This window comes from Antennarius striatus, chromosome 10 (assembly GCF_040054535.1).
Source record: "Antennarius striatus isolate MH-2024 chromosome 10, ASM4005453v1, whole genome shotgun sequence".
NCBI classification, from domain to species: domain Eukaryota; kingdom Metazoa; phylum Chordata; class Actinopteri; order Lophiiformes; family Antennariidae; genus Antennarius; species Antennarius striatus.
The window spans coordinates 12,927,566-12,945,942 of NC_090785.1; the positions used below are offsets into that span (position 1 = coordinate 12,927,566).

Sequence of the window (18,377 nt, forward strand, 5' to 3'; positions counted from 1 at the left end):
TTACAGCAACTCTTACTTTATATGTTTTGAATATAATCATTTTCAAATTATCTTATGTTTGTAATTTAGTATGTGACTATTTAATAGACGCAGAATTTGTTATGTTATCAACAATGTGATCAGTGTGTCACATACCAGAAAACATATTACAACCTGAGGTATCAGCTATACAGTGGTGGGGCAGACAATGCTTCAGCTGATTTCCTTCAAAGAATTAAAGTGATATAAACATAGAAGGCAGAATCTGTGCAGAGTTTGTATGTTCTCCCCTTGTCTATGTGGATTCTGTCTGGGTTCTCCAGTTTCCTCCCACTTCCAAAAATATACAAATTAGGTGAATTGGTTGATCCAGAATTGTGTGTGAGTGGGTGTCTGCCCCTGTGTGTGGCCCTGCATTGAGCTGGCATCTCATCAGGGTTGTACCCCGCAAAATGAATGAATGAGGGAATGAATGAGCACACAGGAGTATGTAGTAACGGACTGACTCCAGAGGATGACGGTAATGGGACAAGTTTAATGCAAGACACTGTTAAAATACACAAAAGGAGAGTACATTTCATCTGGACTGGAGCAAGTGACGCTTCTACATCAAGATCATACTCTAGTCCACATTCCAAATGTTTGCTTTACAATGTAAATACATGAACCACACATAAATACGAACGTGCAGGGAGTAAGGAAGCTTCAAAGGAAAGGCTGGTGAAGGTTGTCAAAAGTGAAGATTTTTAATAACTAATTACATTCAACAAAGATTGTAAGCATTTTATACTTGCAACAGATATGTTATTTTGTGAAAACAGAGAAATTCTGTGGGGATATGCATTGGTCAAGAAGCTGAGAGTGTTTGAGGTTGTGTTTGTTAGTACACATACTGTATTTACATGCATTTATATGTGTGACAAAAGGTTATATTTTAATTCATTTATGAAGTAAAATACAATTTTGTGTTCTGTTTATATTAAAATGTGGCATATATCCATAATAAGATTTTTTTTTAGATTGCATTTCTAAATCAACCAGAACCTGAGATGTATGTACCTCAGATGTTGAGTTAGTTTTAGCAATTGTGCAAGAACTGTAAAAACTATAACGAACGGTTGATATCGGTGAAGAAATCCGTGAGTTGTTTAATCTGGAAAGTTTATATACATTATCTTTTAATGATATATTCTTAATTCATTAAGTGCACAATTTATCAATTACTGTATTTACAAAAATATTTATTCTTAAAATGTAACTTAAACTGTGATTACTTTATGACAATAACGTGACTGCACACGTTTGTCCGGCATTTCCCAGAATCCTTTGCGGGTGTGCGATGCGCTGCTCATAGCTTTCGCATCCGGGTCGCGACTTCCTTTTCCTCTGTGCCTAGATGCGATGAGGACTTAGGTGATTCGGAACCTCTGAAAAATCCGACTCCATCCGCGGTAAAGGCACCACCGAACGTCGCGAACATGACCGAGCAGATGACAGTGAGGGGTACCCTGAAGGGTCACAGTGGATGGGTCACCCAGATTGCCACTACGCCCCAGTATCCCGACATGATTCTGTCCGCATCCCGAGGTGAGGTTCTCCTAGCCGGCTAAGCCAACATGGCTACTCGGTAGCCTACGTCAGCTAGGTGTTGGTCTGCTGTAGCATAAATTTAGCGACGATGTTGGCGTTAGTGCCATAATAAAGTGGTCAATATAAGGTGACGCCACGAATCCAGAAGTTCTACCGGTGTTTTTTGTCGACACAAGTAGCTTCCACTGGAAAGAGGCCGGTTAGCTATGCTAGCTAACACTGAATTCAAATGGAGTGAAACTAGATAGCCACATTATTCCTCTAGCAAGATGGCAAAAATCAAGCGTAATTAAATATGTGGAATTCGCAATAACACACCTTTATGGTGTTCAAGATCCTTGTGCCGGATTGTATATGTTTCTTTTTTAGGTGTATTTCACAACGTTTGCATTACACGTGAATGCCCATAGCAATGAATGAAATAATTGGGTCTAATAAACGTGTTTGTTTTTCAGACAAGTCTATCATTATGTGGAAGCTGACCCGCGATGACACAAACTATGGGTGTCCCCAGCGCTCTCTGAAGGGTCACTCTCACTTTGTTAGTGATGTTGTCATTTCCTCCGATGGACAGTTTGCTCTGTCTGGTGCCTGGGATTCAACCCTCCGCCTGTGGGACCTCAGCTCGTAAGTTCAAAGGATCGGAGATGAACTCCAGGTGGTCTGATGTTTAGGGTTGGTTGTCTCTCCCAGTGGCCTGTTGGCAACGTGTCTTGGTTTTAATCTTTGCTAGGAATTCTGAATGCATGGACTACAGTATAAGTCTGTCGTGGGAAAATGAGGTGAACTATCTCTGCATAGGTTTGGTCAAGGTTTAACTCTTATCAACCCGCAGTAACTTGACTAAAAATTACATTTTCTCAAACTGTAACAGTAAGTTGACTTACTGTAAGTTTATCTTTAGATATTGACCATTAGTCGAGCTACACCTGATAAATGTCGGTCTTTAAGAGACAGTAACACACACTTTGCTATACCTTTTGTTTCTTTGCACTAAATATATCTTGCATAGAACGAGTCATCAGACATTCAAATGAATTGTATAACTTTGCTTGTATTACTTGTACTTCACTAATTTGCTGGAAATATGTTAATTTTAGTTGGCTTTTTATTCTACATAATCCAAACAAAATATAAGCTCTATATGTCTTATTTAAAAGGTTTTGCAGTGTAAACACAAACACAATTTTTTGTGACATGTTGTCTCTGGTGTTACTGTCTGTAATTACATTAATATCAGACTTGTTCATACTTGGTACACTTCAGTTATTTGACAGATTTGGTCTCCTGAACTGTTTTGTGTTTCCACAGTGGCATGACCACCCGGCGGTTTGTTGGACACACCAAGGATGTTTTGAGTGTGGCCTTTTCTGCTGATAACCGCCAGATTGTGTCTGGCTCCAGGGATAAGACCATCAAGCTATGGAACACTCTTGGTGTCTGCAAGTACACCATCCAGGTGAGTAGTCAAAGTATGACATATTATGAATAGCTGTCTCACATAAACTACATTCTAGCAACATTCTCTCCCAAGTACAAATTGTTATGAAAGGAAACGTGCGTCTTAAAACAAGCTTTTGACATCAGGCCTTAGGGTCCTTTCCTCCAGTGATACAGAAATCTGAACTGGCTTTCAGATTTTTAACCTCTTGATCAAAGAAACTGTACCAATCCTTTGACTGTTAAGACAAACACACAAATTTGATTTGAACATGACTGTATGCCTCTTCCATGTGCAGGATGAAGGCCATACAGAGTGGACATCTTGTGTGCGCTTTTCTCCCAACAGCAGCAACCCCATCATTGTTTCCTGCGGCTGGGATAAACTTGTCAAGGTACTCCACTGTGGTTAAAAAAAAAGGCAGTGCCGATTGTTTTATCAAATTTAAGAAAGTATGTACTTTTTATTCTCAGTGATGTTTTTAGTTAATGGTATGTTGTACATGGTCTAATGGAATCTTCATAGTTAAACATCCTAAGGTGAATGCAACCTACCTGTCCTTCACTCCCCAGGTGTGGAATTTGACCAACTGCAGACTGAAGACCAACCACATTGGTCACTCTGGTTTCCTGAACACAGTGACTGTTTCTCCTGATGGCTCCCTGTGTGCATCTGGTGGAAGGGTATGAAATAACTGTTGTTATTGTAAACCGCACCAGAATGTCTGATTGTTCTTCATCAACTATGAACTCTACTGAAGCACTGATATTAAGTCAAGCAAGCAGGTTTCAGCAATGATGAAATCTTAAAACATCTGTTCAACAGTGATGATAAAGAGGCTGTTTCTGAGTATGACCTGCAGTTTAAAAGAGCTTTGTGTTGTGGTGAAAAATTATAAAAGTAGTGGAGCACAAACTATATTAAGACTCACTTGTGTCTTAGAAAGGTATTAATGACAAACATGGTTAATAGTTTCTTCTTTATTCCAGGACGGCCAGGCTATGCTGTGGGACCTGAATGAGGGCAAGCATCTATACACCTTGGACAGTGGTGATACCATCACTGCTCTCTGCTTCAGCCCCAACCGTTACTGGTTGTGTGCCGCCACTGGACCCAGCATCAAGATCTGGGTAAGAGAAGCCGTGTTTTGATATTTATGTGGCATTTAATTACAAGTGGCAGTGATGAAACCTTGAATGCCATCTGTATGCCGTGATGATAAAGAGGCTGTTTCTGAGTTCAAACCTAGACCAGTTTGCTTTGAATATGTAGACATTCAACATGGATACCTTGCCGCATCTAACCATTTGCATTGCCTATGGTGTTTTTTTAACATGTAGGATCTTGAGGGCAAGATTATTGTGGATGAGCTGAGACAGGAAGTGATCAGCACAAACAGCAAGGCTGAACCCCCACAGTGCACCTCCCTGGCATGGTCTGCTGATGGACAGGTAACGACACACAACTTTTCAGGACATTTAACTGCACGTCTGGCTATCCCCCCGGTGATTATTCCCATTCACTTTTAACTCTGATGCCCACTGGTGACAGTCCTGCAAATATGAGGGGTATTAGAATAAGTTAATATTAGTGGCCTGTCAGAATATACATTGATTGAATTGGAGTAATGTGTGTTCTTGTGTCCTCTTTTCAGACCCTGTTTGCTGGTTACACTGATGCCCTGATCAGAGTGTGGCAGGTGACCATTGGAACTCGATAAGAGATGGTCCTCAAAGCAACTTTAAATAAAAGACTTGTTTGGGAAAAAAACATTTATACTGTCTTCATTTTAACACTGTCATTGTTGATGTAATTTGACACAAACATCAAAAGTGAGTTCCCAAATATTTAAGTGAAAATCCAGAAGTATTTTGCTCAATAAAGGCATCTTGCCTATAAAAATTGGTTGAGAGAACTGAAACGTTTTGGTTCACTTGTCTATTTTATTCATTACGAACAGGGACCTGTATTTTTTCACAGGACCCTCTAGTACATTAATATACAGGTAGCTGTACTGTTAAGTCACAAATTATTCACACAATAGTTTTGAATCAATCAGTTTACACACAGCTTTTGCTCCTTTATTGAGAATATGACACGAAAAAACTTGTCCAAGTGATTGTATTGGTGAATTTAAAATAAAATGAGTTTTGGTTGCTATCAATGATAAAAGGTGAGGTAGACCTGGACAGTAGTACTGTATTATAAATTACTTAAGAAAGAAGGAGGGAGGAGTTGGTGACAGAGGCACAGTTGCCATCAGATCGATGATAGTGGCACTTTCATCAATTGCCTTGTGCTTTTTGCCAATATCAATAGCACTAGCCTTTGTTATCCATGATCAGCAGTACAGTATTCAAGAGATAGATAGATACTTTAATAATCCCGGAGGAAATTGCATAGGTTATGAAGCCTGAGCGGTGCTACTCAGTGGGGGTTGCAAAAGAAAGGGCAACTGCAGTTTTACAGTACATACACACACACCTATATATATATATATATATATATATAGGTATATATGTATACATATATGTGTGTGTGTACCTTATATGTGTGAACTATATGTACACATTTTAATATATTCTTATTTTACAGTAACGTGCTTATAAAAGTTTTAGAGTGATTTTGCGATTCCAATATTTGCGGTGGAAACACATGATGCCGAGTAAAATGACATAAATCTGATTTTTATTCTTGTACTTTTTTGAAAACCAATGTAAAATCTTGAATGACTTAAAACAAATTTTCAACGGACAATAATTTTGATACCCAGATACAAAATAATTTCACCGGTCTTAATGATGAACTGGTAGTAATTAAGTCAAACGTCAAGTGTGGATTTAGTTTTTCTCCCTTTTCTCATTGTTTCTTTGATTCCTTTGATAAGTCATTGTAACCTTGGCCTTAATGTCACTATCATCAAAGCTGCATGTTGTCTATAAAACAGGTACTTGTTGACCCAAGTGATTACACCAGTGTTGTATACCCTAACCCTAACCATGGCCAGGTGAGTCCGAACTTTTGCTCCAAAAAAAAGTATAAATTACTTGTGTTGTGCTTCATGATTGTTCATCAATGAGCTGACCTGAGTTAATTAGCAGTATTAAATAGGGATCTGTTGGAATCGCATACTTTTTAAGTGCAAGGAGGTGACTGTTAAATACAGACTGCCTGTCCAGCTCTCATTTGGTTAAACTGCTAAGAGTTTAAATGTGACCTCGTGAACGTGCAGACATTGACGTAATATTAGGCAGAAACCACGTTGGCTGCTTATGCAGTCTTTTTCATTTCGTTTGACGTCATTCGAAGGGGTCCAGAAAACGCATGTAAATAAACAGGCGCTGATAAACATATTTGGATCGTCAATCTTTACAAATATTCTTCCAGAGTGGATTCTGTAGGGGAGTTTTGTGCGTGAAATTAAACGATCCGCCTGCTGGTTACGGACTCGACCTTTTGCAATATTGATTGCAGTTATACCAGTGGAAATAAGGCTATTTATTACACTTGACCCATGCAGATTGACCCCTTCGCTTTGCCGTAGACTATTAATGGTATCCTAGCAACCTGAACAAACTTTAGCACAGTGAAGCGGTAGTTAAGGCTTGCGCGGACAATTTAGTTCCTTTCGTGTTGACGGTCCTTATTAAATAATGTAAGACGGTGTAGCTTATTAAACGTTTGTATTTGCATTATTTCCATTACTGTGTAAAATACTTCAGGTTCGTGGAAGGTCTGGAAGTGTTTTTTGAAGTATCTTAGCTCCAGGCTGACGTCACACTTTTTCTTTTGAAGCGTCGCAGAAGAGATGGAGCAGCAACCAATTCGTCACATTTATGTGGAACGAACTTTGGCCATTATTAAACCTGATGCTGTCCCCAAGGCTGAGGAGATTGAGGACTTTATCCTTAAATCTGGATTCATTATCCTTCAGGTTGGTTGAATTGTCCTTAGCAAAAATATAACGTGGACTGGCATCTTATTCATGTATCATATATCATATATCATGGGAAAGTTGCCTGAACATAATGGTCAGTCATTGAAATTCATAAGAACTCGATGAAAGCGAGGTCTTTCTTCGTTGATTTTCATCTTTAGTGAAAAATCCTCACAGGATTTTTACAAAATTTTGTTACTAAAGAAGTAAAAGATGGAATTTTCTGTCAGTATCTCTAAAATACAGCATTAATTCATGTTTCATTGATTTGTCTCCTGTTATTTCCTGTGGCAGAAGCGAACCATGCAGCTGAGTCCAGAGCAATGTAGTGACTTCTATGAAGACCATTATGGTAAAGTCTCCTTTCCCAGACTGACTGCCTTCATGAGCTCTGGTCCCATCATAGCCATGACCCTGGCTCGTCACAATGCTATCGCCCACTGGAAGTCCATCATGGGGCCTCAAAACAGCAAAGAGGCCAGACAAATTCACCCACAGAGGTCAGTCAGAGATCGTTTAAATAGCTGATTGAGTTAGAATTGATAGTGAGAATGATTGAGACTTCTGTAATGTTGCATGATCTTTCTGTAATACATGTATGTCAAAATTCAAATAGTAGACATGTTTATGTGAATGTTGTGTGTTTATTACTCAGCCTCAGAGCAAAATATGGCACCAATGAGCTGAAAAATGCTCTCCATGGCAGTGAAACCATGTATGATGCTGTAAGAGAGATCAAATTCATGTTTCCAAACAGTAAGTCATGCTCATGCCTCTTCAGGTGTTAGTGTAAAAAATTTAAGAGTAACCATTTAAGATTAGAGCTGCACAATATGTAGTTTCAGCGCTGACACTGCTATGCGTTTATAAAAAGTAACAGAAGTGTGAGGCTTAAACAACTTAAGTCAAACGTAAAATGTAAAATTGTTCTTGCTGTGTGAGAAAAAAGACAAAAAGTAGGGTTCTCTTTGGCCATGACTGTCCTCCAAAACAGTCTCACCTTATTGAACATACTTTATTTTGATTTAAATGTCTCTGATGTGACAGTGCTTTACAGTCTTTTATTTATTATTTTATAAGTGGCAGCTCTCTAAAAATGTTCTGACTCAGTCTTTACAAATTACATTTTTCAAGTTAAAATTTCTCAATTTTGTGATATGACAATATTTACTGCATGCTTTCTTCCTGTAGCTGTAATCGAGCCCTTAGAGGAACCCAAAATATACCTGATCAAGTATGTAAATCCCACTCTGTTACGAGGACTCATAGAACTCTGCAAGAACAAGCCACTCAGTCCTTATGTAAGTGTTCACAGCTCAACATTTAAAGCTATTTAACTGGATGGATTTATTCAATGGCAATCTATTTGTGATGAATATTACTGTTGGTTGCCAGTGTTGAACTTTTGTTCCCTACACTTTTATTTTCAATAGATTTGGCTTGCTGAGTGGCTGGCCAACAACAACCCAAATACGCCAAGAATAAGCGAACCCCTTGTGTCAGAAGCAAAATGAATTGAGGGAAACAAGAGATATTTTAATATGTCAAACAATGTTATATATTAAACTAATTCAATGATATGAACATGTAGCATTTGAGTACATCTTTGTTTCCCTACCAATACAAATAAAAGGTAGGTTGAGTGTGTCACAAGCTGATATAAACAGGCGATTAATAAAAATTTGATTATTGCCAGACATGAGAAATCCCTCCTCGAGCAACAATCTGCTGGCTCCAGTCACTTTTTGCTGTTGTAGGCAGAAGTGGGGGCTATTTTTTCTTTTAAAATGTTATGGTGATCCCTGGGAAATTATTTTTCTACTCATATATTCCATACCCATATATGCAGATCATAAAACAAATCGGCTGGAGTAATATCAGAGCCAGACTGCAGCCTGAGGTCCATGTCTGTGAGGTTTAATGAGAGATTCTTCCCAGCCCCCATCCGATTGTTATACAGTATAGCACATAGCTGTCGCCACTTGAACTGTTTGTGATTCAATAAGCATTCAAACATTTTCTTTTTACATTTTACTAATTGCACATTTGTTGTCGTGTGTACTGCACCTTTTTGAAGATTCTTTTCTCTTTTTTTGTGTAATTCTGTTTTAATCAGATATTTTCTGTTAACGGCTTGTGCAACTAATAAAATAATGAAGCTAAGTAGTCCATCCTTGAGCATTATCTGAAAGGAATCCTAATTTTGGACAATAACATGTATTAAACGTATCCATCTAGTTAGTACTATGATTAAACTCTATTTTGAGGAATATTTCTTTGATGTTTTTCTGACCTATTTGGAAACTACATCCAGTATCTCTCTGCAGATCGATGCACACACAAAACGGGTACAATGACTTCATGTTGTCATCATAAGTAATGTTCATACACCCGTGTGTAAAACACATTCTTCTAGTCCTTCATTTGATCCTCACCACACTGACCCGCTGCTCCACAGTAACTAAAGCGGCACCAAAGAATGACGCTTTAATGACTTAACGGAACGGTTGCACATTCTGATTGGACAGCCCCCTGAGTGGCAGCATTGATCATCCAATCAGAAGGCAGGTCCGCAGACATATCTCTTTTCCTGCCGGTTCTCGAAAACCAACCACGAGTGGACGCCGTGTGGGAGAATCCATCTTGAGGAGTGAAGAGACCTCTCCGGTTTAGCGATCAGTCAGGAGGTTTCTCACTCACTGCTACGTTTTTCATTGGAATAACACGTAAGTTCCGCTCCTGTTGTTGTCTTTTTCACCGTGTTTGTGCTGTAAATGTTGCCTAACGGCGGTGTGTGTGTGTGTGTGTGTGTGTGTGAACGGAACACAGGCCTCTTTCATGGCGTCTCATTACGTAACTGCAAATTAGAGTTGTGTTATCAGTCTGCTGCAGACGGCCATGCGTTTTAATCCCTGCGCGAACAGCAAAAAGAATGTACGTTTAATCAGTAAATGTCGTTAATGCATGTTAATCTATTGAGGTTTGTCGGCTTCCGGTAACAATTGTGGGAAACACGAAACACGACGGCCAAAATGGTGGTGAATCCACGCATTGGCACCGCGTAAATGGCGAAGCGTTCCTGGCACGACTTGATTGTTCCACCGTCGAGGTCCTCCTTTTTAATAACGCGGTTGTCTTTTTTTCCTCGCATCTCAGGTATTATAGCGCAAAAATGTCCGAGATAGAGCAACAGTACATGGAAACATCAGAGAACGGCCACGAAGTGGAGGATGACTATAACGGAGCCGGCCACGCAGAAGAGGGACTCGACCAGATCGCTGCGAACGAATGCGGAGAGGGCGAAGGGCCCGCCGACGACGACGCTTCCCAGAACAGCGGCACGGAGGGCGGACAGATCGACGCCAGCAAAGGCGAGGAAGATGCGGGGTGAGTAGGAATGTTTTCACCGCCAACACCGGCGTGATCCGCGCCGGTTGATGGCAGCGTTCGCGGTTCTTTGTTCATCCGGTCTTTGTTGGCGCCGTAAGAGGGGGGGATGGGCGCAGGCCAGTATGAAGCGTTATAACGTGCGGGAGACAGGTGCGTGATGCCGTCTCCAGCGGCATCACGCGCAGATTGAGTGGATGTGAAGTCTTGATGTTAGCATAGTCTTCCCAGCCGTGCTCCATGTGTCGTATGTGAACGGAACAGTATGTACATTTGCCCTCCTGCCCCACTCCCACCCCCCGCACGTCACGTACACGCAAAGTTAGAGATGTAATGCGCATTATGTCGATTTTTTTCTCATTCAGAAAAATGTTTGTTGGTGGTCTGAGCTGGGACACGAGCAAGAAAGATCTGAAGGATTATTTCTCTAAATTCGGAGAGGTGACCGACTGCACCATCAAGATGGACCAGCAGACCGGACGCTCAAGAGGCTTCGGCTTCATTCTCTTCAAAGATTCAGCCAGTGTAGACAAGGTTAGTGCCTCATTAACATAGGTGAAGTGTAACACGTTGAAAAAGAGCATTTATACAGATTTATATAATTGTGGTTTTATTTCTTTTTAAAGGTCCTTCTACAAAAGGAACACAAACTGGATGGCAGAGTGATCGACCCCAAGAAGGCCATGGCCATGAAGAAGGATCCGGTAAAGAAGATCTTTGTGGGAGGCCTGAACCCAGACACAGCGAAGGAAGTCATTCAGGAGTACTTTGGGATCTATGGAGAGGTATATATTGACCCCCCCCCCCCCCCCATTTTATAAAGAAACACATGTCCGTGACATTGTTTGGATGAAATATAATCTTTATTTTTTTTGTTGTTCAGATCGAGACCATTGAGCTTCCACAAGATCCAAAGACAGAGAAGAGGAGGGGTTTCGTATTTATCACATATAAAGAAGAAGCTCCTGTCAAGAAGGTGATGGAGAAGAAGTACCACAACGTTGGTGGAAGCAAGGTAAAGTCCTATCCCAGAGTCTTCATACACTTTGAATTTTATGGGTAATTTCACCCAGGAGTAATGTCATGTTCTCTGGTGGTTTCAGTGTGAAATAAAAATCGCCCAGCCCAAAGAGGTCTACCAGCAGCAGCAGCATGGTGCCCGTGGGTATGGAGGACGTGGAAGGGGTCGTGGAGGTGAGCATGTTCTCTCAACAGGGACAAAAAAAAAATGTAGATTGAAATTGTGTTTCCATACTTTGCATTAGTTATGACATAGAGCTCGCTCATTGTTTCTAGGCCAGGGCCAGAACTGGAACCAAGGTTACAACAACAACTACTGGAACCAAGGATACAACCAGAACTATGGCTATGGACAAGGCTACGGATATGGCAACTATGGCAGCTATGACTACTCTGCTGGTTATTACGGACATGGGGGTAGCTACGATTACAGTAAGCGATAAGTGCCCCCCCCAGGGAAGAAAAAAAAAGAATGCGAGAAACTTTATTTTCTTGGTCCTCCTTGTTGTACAGAAGAACTCAGTCCCTTTTTCTCTTGTCCTCCAGACCAGGGCAATACAAGCTATGGGAAAACTCCAAGACGTGGAGGCCACCAGAATGGCTTCAAGCCATACTGATCACACGTAGTGCAGGTATGCATTTTTGCATCATCTGTGGTAGTATGAAAACATAGATGTAACCATTGGTGCCTTTCTGACCCCAAAGAATTTCCATCTACTCTTAAGTCCATTCAAGTCTTGTGGTGGGGGTTAGGGAAGTCCTTGCTGTTGGGGGGTCTGTGATCATTATTAAAGATGGATTCATTCCACCTGTCCGCCCATCTTGAGATGCATCTCTAGAAACACTACTTGATCAATAAGGGTTGAGTCGGTGGTCGATAACAACAGGAATTGGACCATTTTCCGCTTTCATGGAGGTGCTGGTGTCGTGCCCCTTCCTTCCATTCACACTGACCTGTCCAACTCATCCATGCACCTGTCTGTCTCTGTGTAACTGCATGCCGTATTTCGTTAATTCTCAGTAACGTTAAGCACCGTGTTTTTTTTCTTAAGGTCTAAAGTAAATAAGAAAAAGAGATCCATGGTCTGACCACAGCGAACATGGGCTCTGGCTTTTCCTTTGGAGTTGGCAGAAATTTGGACTCATGCTCCATTTGTACAGATCAAGTGAGGAACTGGGGAAGCAAATGTCACTTTTCCACTTTTTATTTTGTATTGTTTTGTGTCCATTTACATTTCCAGCAATGGAAGTGTTATTTTTACTGTACTTTTTGGTACCTTTTTGAATCTAATGTATTGTATGGTTGTATTTTTACATGTCTACTGGATTAACAAACAAACAGGAGCAAGAGCTTTTAAAGCTCGCAAATAAAACTTTTTTTTTTTTTTCAGTTTGGTGTTTCTAGATCTTTAGTTATTTGGTCCCATGCTGAGTGTAAGATGCGAGTTGCATGGCTTCAGTTGTGGGGTATGAGGCTCAACGAGGGATTTAAAACTGATCAAATGATTCATTGTGTGTCAAGTGAATGTTTGCAGATGGACTAGTAGAAGACAACCAGCATCTTTAATTTTTTTTTTTTTTTGGCTTTTAAGGAGTTTCTTCCCCCTTCATGTTTGCAATTTTAAGTGGCTTTACTAGTGTTACTCAACTGAACGCAAGCCTGTTAATGTACGAGGGTACTCCCTCTCTCACTGGATACTCATTCCTCTAGTGTCTTGGGCAAATTGGTAGAAATAAACTTTTGGTTTATATTACACATGGATCTTTTTGTTATTATTGTTAATGTTTTGTACTGCTATGTGGCTTGCTTGTTTTACCAAAATTAGCATTAACATCTCTACGGATGCCTGTTATGGAGAATATCGGAGAGTACCTCCCCATCTGCAGGATAACTGGCTGAGTGTTAAAACCCCCCCACTAGATGTAAAACTGTCATGTTTGAGCTTTTCTGTGAATGTCCAGGGGGTAAAGCTAGGGCTCTGGTAAGTGTTAAACAGTATTGTGCATTCAGAACATGTGGATATGTTCATATTTGTCATTACAGTATCAATAATGCCGCAGGGAGTAGAAAACAAGTCTACTTCAGTTTTTCTTTTATTACAGTCCAGATTTAAATCTCCCAAAAAATATTTAGTTCCTTTCTAGTATTTTGTGTACCTCTCAACTTCGAGACAGTGAAGATGTGGCTTTCAGCACTTCTAATATGTACACATTTAGTGACTATTGATTGTATTAATATACAGTTGATGCGTCTACTTCACAACAAAGTGATGGTCCACGATGGGGAGCTCCATGGTGTTCTGAGGAGTGAAGAGAACAAGCTGTTTTTCATCTGCTGGAACATTATATATTCATATCTCTACCTCTGAACTAAGAATGTGACCATTTAACGATGTCTGATGCAATTAAACATTTTTCTACAGGTTTAACAAACCTTAAATGTCTTCCTTTTCCAGTTAACTGTGACTGGCTTCCATATCTGTTAGAACAAAAAGCAAGCAGAGGAGTTACTCTACATTTGTGATATGATGTGTAAAATCATCTGCATCACATTAAGTGTCAAGTGAATACATTACTACTGACCTGTGAGGAGGCGATCAATGCATTGCACCACCAGATCCACATCCTCCATACTGAAGCACATGGGAGGTTTGAACTTCAGTACGTTTTCCCAAGGGCCATCTGTACTGACCACGATTTTATCCTCCTTCAACCTAACATAAATGGAGTTGCATTACGACAGTGACTGGCAAAGTGCACAAAGGCATCACATGATGACTTTAATATAATGAGTAATGTATAGCATTCCAGTCCTGTACCTCTTCACCAAAAATGCTGCCGTTTCTGTAGCGGGAGTCCTTGTCTCCCTGTCAGTAACCAGCTCAAGTCCTACAAACAGGCCCAGTCCTCTGCAAGAAAAACCATCTTGTGTTGGTTCTTGTTTGAAACTTTGAGTTGATGTATGAACCCGTGATTTGTGTTCATGCAACATTCTTAAGGGACACCCGTGTGTGGCCTGCTGAATAACCACAAATGGAACTACCGATGCACTGAGGACTTATTATTTGTGTAAAATAAATGTCAAATCCTTTGAGTTAATAAATAAAAGAATGAGGGTAGCAACTTTAAGAACTTAAATTATGCTTATTCTGCCAAAAATGATTGCAATTCTGGACTAAAACTACTCAGGGTCTTGTGTTAAACACCTTGTGTATCCAACACAAGTGTGCCAGAGTAAATCTCATGGTGTGAATGTTCATGAATATGTTAATGGTAATACAACTAAAATGTAGATGACAGCCATGATAAAAGATCCTTGACTGTGCTTCAACACAGAATTACACATGACGATGCATTGTTAAAAGATGAGGTCATCCCACAGTTCATTCTAACCACACTATTATTATGTGAGAGTTCCTGTCTTGCAACCTAATTTTACATAACAAGAGACTGATAGTAACTGAGTAAAAGAACAGGCTTTATTTGAAAAACTGATGTTAACTACATATTCATTCATCACACTGTCAGCTGATAGTTGTCACAATTGTTGATTTCAGGAGGTGCAGAGCAAACCTTTATCTTCCTGCAGTTCACATACTGTAATTAATGGCAAACCTAGGTCAGAACTCACTGTCTGTGATCCTCCACCTCTTTCCAAGGTGTCAAGATGTTTTCCATTAAAATTAAGGGGAAAAATGCCAGAATTTTGTTACGTTTTTTGGGGGGCGTGGCGGGGTCCCCTTTGGGCGTTCATAGCTAAACAGGTGTTTTAATCACTAAAAATAAATTCGTTTCTATTTTGTTTGTAAACTGTAAACACAATAGATAATAGATGACAATAGAACTGAAAATGATATTGACATCAATTACGTCTTACCCATATCTATCTGGTATCTAATTAATAGCGTTGGTGACAGCTCATGGCTTTTTATGGTATTTAAAATCTGTCTCATGCCATGATTGTTGAATAAAATAGATCCTTACCTTACATCGCCAATCATATGATGTCGTGTTTGGAGCTGTGTCAGCAAGTCTTTTAGGTAAGCTCCCACTCTCTTGGCATTTCCTCTCAGGTCCTCTTTCTCTATAACATCAAGAACAGCCAGGCCGATTGCACAGGACACAGGGTTCCCTCCAAACTGCATTAGATATACAAGCTTACTATAAAATTCATAGAGCTGATTTTCACAGTCACTTTTTTGGAATTTTATACATGGAACTAATAATATTTGTGTCGTGATGTGGCGATAAAGAGTAGGCATAAAACGATCAAAATATTTGCAATGACACGGGAGCCAGTTTCACCTAAGAAAGCAGTCATTCAACATTTTTAACTTGATAATTTTTTCTTTGCTATAAACATAAGGCATGCTGCATTCAGACTAGTGCATAGTCACCGTGTTGAAGTATTCTACTCCATTGGCCGTAAACGCTCCAGCTATCTCTGCAGTGGTTACCACACATGACAGGGGATGGCCGTTGCCCATCGGTTTGCCCATGGTCACTATGTCAGGACAGAAGTCTGGCCCTTGCTGCTGGAAACCCCAGAAGTGACTCCCTAAACGACCAAAACCTGTCTGCACCTCGTCTGCTACAAACACTCCACCAGCAGAATGCACATATCTGTGGAGAATGTGACAGACTTAACTATTTTAACAAGTAGTGGATATAACAGAACCTGAAATTAGTTACTACTTACTCTGCAACTTTGGCTGAGTATCCGTGGGGCAAGATGATCTGACCTCCGACACTTGGTAGTGATTCAGCAAAGAAGGCAGAGATCTATTATAAAAGATATTTGATGTAAGTATTACATACTGAAGACGTTTACCGCAGTGACCTTTGAGTGTCTCTATAGTGGTTAGAGTGGTAATACATGCTGTGTAAGTGCACTACTGGTTTGATTCCAATCTGGTTACCCTTACCTTACGCCCTTTCCTGTGCACCTCTTCTATTAGATCTTTTACAGTATCTGCATAGGCTTGACCTGGGTTGGGATGATTCTCTCGATATATGCCTCTATAGGTGTCTGGTAAGGGTGCCTAGGAGGACGAAACGCACTCACATAGGCAAACGTCCAGTGATGTTCCTCAGTTTATGTAATCATGGTTGCAATTATTTACACACCACGTGGACCCATTCTTTTTGTCCTGTCAGTTTCCGAAACTTGTAAGGACTAATGTCGATGAGAGACTTAAGATGTCCGTGGTATGCACTAGTGCAAAGGAGAGTCCATTGTAATTGAAAACAAGTCCATCCATAGTCACAGGGGGATATGTCACACAAGGACAAAATACTTACTGGTCAAGCACAACCACATCCTCATTTTGGGTGTACTGCTGAGCCAAGCGAAGAGCAAGATCATTGGCCTCTGATCTGTCAGAAAAACACATGCAAAAACATTTGTAAGGAAGGTTCATTAGGAATAGTATATTACGATTTTATTTTGTTATATTTAGCAGTATTACTTACCCAGAGTTAACAAAGTAGAAAACACAGAGTTTCTGTGGCAGGGTGTGAGCCAGGCGATCTGCATACAGGACTATGTTGTCATGCAGGAACCGTGTATTTGTGTTCAAAAGATCCATTTGCTCTGCTGCAGCCTTTGTAAGGCTGGGATGACAGTGGCCCACTATAATAAACAAAAGCATAACATTTATTAACACAATGTCACACAGAGTGTGTGCTTTATGTAACGTCCAAGCAAAATCTTACTAATTTATTAACAAAACCTAGCACAACATTAAAAACGCAGTAATATCTGCTCGTTACTTGGATTCAGCTGAAAAAGGAATTCTAATAAAATCTGAAAAGTATCTAAGCTGTAAAACAAATTTTGCAAAGTAAAAAAAAAAGAAGATCTGCTCTGAGATGCAGTGAATTAGTGGTAGTCATGCTTGTTATTATGGATAATTATTTCTAATTTGCACCAGTGAGGCACTCACCATGAAGTTATTCAATGTTCTTGAGCCATGCTCGTTGTGCTCTGAGAATGTTTGGACTCAGAAATATTGATAGTATTGTGGATTGGATAGTGAGTTCTGCACCTTGCAGTTGTGCACTGATAGATGATTTTAAACCGTTTTTCCATATTATCACTCACACTCTTCCTTCTAATTTGTTACTGATTTGCTGTGAAAATTGTATCATATTTATAATACACTTATATTTACCAAAAAAAAAAATCAAATAAACATCTAAAATAAACTATTTGTCTGTTTTCAATTGCATATATGCCATAAAGGATTGTTCTGAAGTTTTTTTTATTGCGTTTTACCCAACATGTTGGATTGACGATCACATGTTACGCACTGTGTGACACACACTTTACCATGCTGTACATTACTGACGCAGTCCAGATAGCGTTGGCCAGTCTCGTCGAACAGATACTGCCCTCTGGCTCTCACTATTTTCACGGGGTCCTCCGCGTAAAACAGTCGACATGATTGCCTGTAATGAAGCCAGTGCGTGTCAGTCACTCCGGTTCACACGTGAATGGTAGCAAATTGGAAAGCATAATTATTATTTTTTTCTTCCTTACCCTATAAGTCGCGTCCTCATTTTGTAAGTTTCTTCTTTATTGAGCGTAACTCCAGACATATTTGCTTATTTGTCTGCCGATACAGCGAAAGGTCGCAGTTAGTAAGAGTACGACACAGTTTGAAACATATGCTTTCATACAAGTCTTGAAATTAAGTAACGATCTTCTTTTGTTTCAAGTTTCGACATGTTATAACACTTCTGCAAAAATCTGATAACGTACAAAGGTACCTCTAGGTAACCGTAGAATTATGCCGCTGGTGTTAAACTCGACTATATATTTTTTAAAAATCATTATATTATTAAGTTATTTTGTCATTGAATCAGTTTCGTGAAAAACACCTAGTCCACTTTGTAGTCGACCCGGTGTGGGTAATCTTCCGTTTTAGTTAGTAGAGGCTAACTGCGGGGACGTGGGGAATTTACCTCAAACATTACCCTCAATACAAGTGTAACATAAAATATTAAAACATATTTATTGAT

At 39.9% G+C, this 18,377-nt stretch overlaps 4 protein-coding genes across 5 annotated transcripts; 3 read left to right on the forward strand and 1 right to left on the reverse strand.

Annotated features, from left to right (window-relative positions):
• Window positions 1-1,351: 1,351 nt before the first annotated feature.
• Window positions 1,352-4,780, forward strand: rack1 (receptor for activated C kinase 1). Its single transcript, XM_068325210.1, has 8 exons — window positions 1,352-1,566; window positions 2,025-2,196; window positions 2,881-3,028; window positions 3,309-3,404; window positions 3,583-3,693; window positions 4,000-4,140; window positions 4,351-4,461; window positions 4,665-4,780. The coding sequence occupies exons 1-8, from the start codon at window positions 1,458-1,460 to the stop codon at window positions 4,728-4,730; spliced, it is 954 nt and encodes a 317-aa protein (XP_068181311.1). The 5' UTR covers window positions 1,352-1,457; the 3' UTR covers window positions 4,731-4,780.
• A 2,038-nt stretch (window positions 4,781-6,818) lies between these two features.
• Window positions 6,819-9,071, forward strand: nme5 (NME/NM23 family member 5). Its single transcript, XM_068326185.1, has 5 exons — window positions 6,819-6,944; window positions 7,242-7,447; window positions 7,603-7,703; window positions 8,139-8,248; window positions 8,381-9,071. Exons 1-5 carry the CDS (start codon window positions 6,819-6,821, stop codon window positions 8,459-8,461), a joined length of 624 nt encoding a protein of 207 aa, XP_068182286.1. The 3' UTR covers window positions 8,462-9,071.
• A 472-nt stretch (window positions 9,072-9,543) lies between these two features.
• Window positions 9,544-13,110, forward strand: hnrnpaba (heterogeneous nuclear ribonucleoprotein A/Ba). The gene is made up of 9 exons (XM_068325696.1): window positions 9,544-9,673; window positions 10,104-10,334; window positions 10,700-10,868; window positions 10,961-11,119; window positions 11,218-11,349; window positions 11,438-11,528; window positions 11,631-11,786; window positions 11,901-11,986; window positions 12,407-13,110. Exons 2-8 carry the CDS (start codon window positions 10,120-10,122, stop codon window positions 11,969-11,971), a joined length of 993 nt encoding a protein of 330 aa, XP_068181797.1. The 5' UTR covers window positions 9,544-9,673; window positions 10,104-10,119; the 3' UTR covers window positions 11,972-11,986; window positions 12,407-13,110.
• A 137-nt stretch (window positions 13,111-13,247) lies between these two features.
• phykpl (5-phosphohydroxy-L-lysine phospho-lyase) lies at window positions 13,248-18,163 on the reverse strand. Of its 2 annotated transcripts, XM_068325693.1 has the most exons (14): window positions 18,126-18,163; window positions 17,896-17,968; window positions 17,686-17,804; window positions 16,827-16,986; window positions 16,656-16,730; window positions 16,482-16,569; window positions 16,280-16,396; window positions 16,054-16,136; window positions 15,752-15,977; window positions 15,339-15,493; window positions 14,174-14,263; window positions 13,938-14,068; window positions 13,789-13,833; window positions 13,248-13,654 (listed from the first exon to the last, which is right to left on the reverse strand). In XM_068325693.1, the coding sequence occupies exons 2-13, from the start codon at window positions 17,952-17,954 to the stop codon at window positions 13,811-13,813; spliced, it is 1,326 nt and encodes a 441-aa protein (XP_068181794.1). In that variant the 5' UTR covers window positions 17,955-17,968; window positions 18,126-18,163; the 3' UTR covers window positions 13,248-13,654; window positions 13,789-13,810. The 2 variants fall into 2 exon arrangements, with proteins under 2 accessions (XP_068181794.1, XP_068181796.1); XM_068325695.1 differs by lacking the exons at window positions 17,896-17,968; window positions 18,126-18,163 and having other exon boundaries at window positions 17,681-17,801.
• Between the last annotated feature and the right edge of the window lie 214 nt (window positions 18,164-18,377).

Bases quoted from the DNA above. Each gene is read 5' to 3' on its own strand.
- rack1 (XM_068325210.1), top strand. From the start codon at position 1,458: ATGACCGAGCAGATGACAGTGAGGGGTACCCTGAAGGGTCACAGTGGA. The intron at 1,567-2,024 runs GTGAGGTTCTCC...TTTGTTTTTCAG, and splicing joins GATTCTGTCCGCATCCCGAG to ACAAGTCTATCATTATGTGG. The intron at 4,462-4,664 runs GTAACGACACAC...TCCTCTTTTCAG, and splicing joins CATGGTCTGCTGATGGACAG to ACCCTGTTTGCTGGTTACAC.
- nme5 (XM_068326185.1), top strand. From the start codon at position 6,819: ATGGAGCAGCAACCAATTCGTCACATTTATGTGGAACGAACTTTGGCC. The intron at 7,448-7,602 runs GTCAGTCAGAGA...TTTATTACTCAG, and splicing joins AGACAAATTCACCCACAGAG to CCTCAGAGCAAAATATGGCA. The intron at 8,249-8,380 runs GTAAGTGTTCAC...TATTTTCAATAG, and splicing joins ACAAGCCACTCAGTCCTTAT to ATTTGGCTTGCTGAGTGGCT.
- hnrnpaba (XM_068325696.1), top strand. From the start codon at position 10,120: ATGTCCGAGATAGAGCAACAGTACATGGAAACATCAGAGAACGGCCAC. The intron at 10,335-10,699 runs GTGAGTAGGAAT...TTTCTCATTCAG, and splicing joins AAAGGCGAGGAAGATGCGGG to AAAAATGTTTGTTGGTGGTC. The intron at 11,350-11,437 runs GTAAAGTCCTAT...TGGTGGTTTCAG, and splicing joins ACAACGTTGGTGGAAGCAAG to TGTGAAATAAAAATCGCCCA.
- phykpl (XM_068325693.1), bottom strand. From the start codon at position 17,954: ATGTCTGGAGTTACGCTCAATAAAGAAGAAACTTACAAAATGAGGACG. The intron at 17,805-17,895 runs GTAAGGAAGAAA...GCTTCATTACAG, and splicing joins ATGAGGACGCGACTTATAGG to GCAATCATGTCGACTGTTTT. The intron at 16,987-17,685 runs GTAAAGTGTGTG...TGTTTATTATAG, and splicing joins CGTCAGTAATGTACAGCATG to TGGGCCACTGTCATCCCAGC.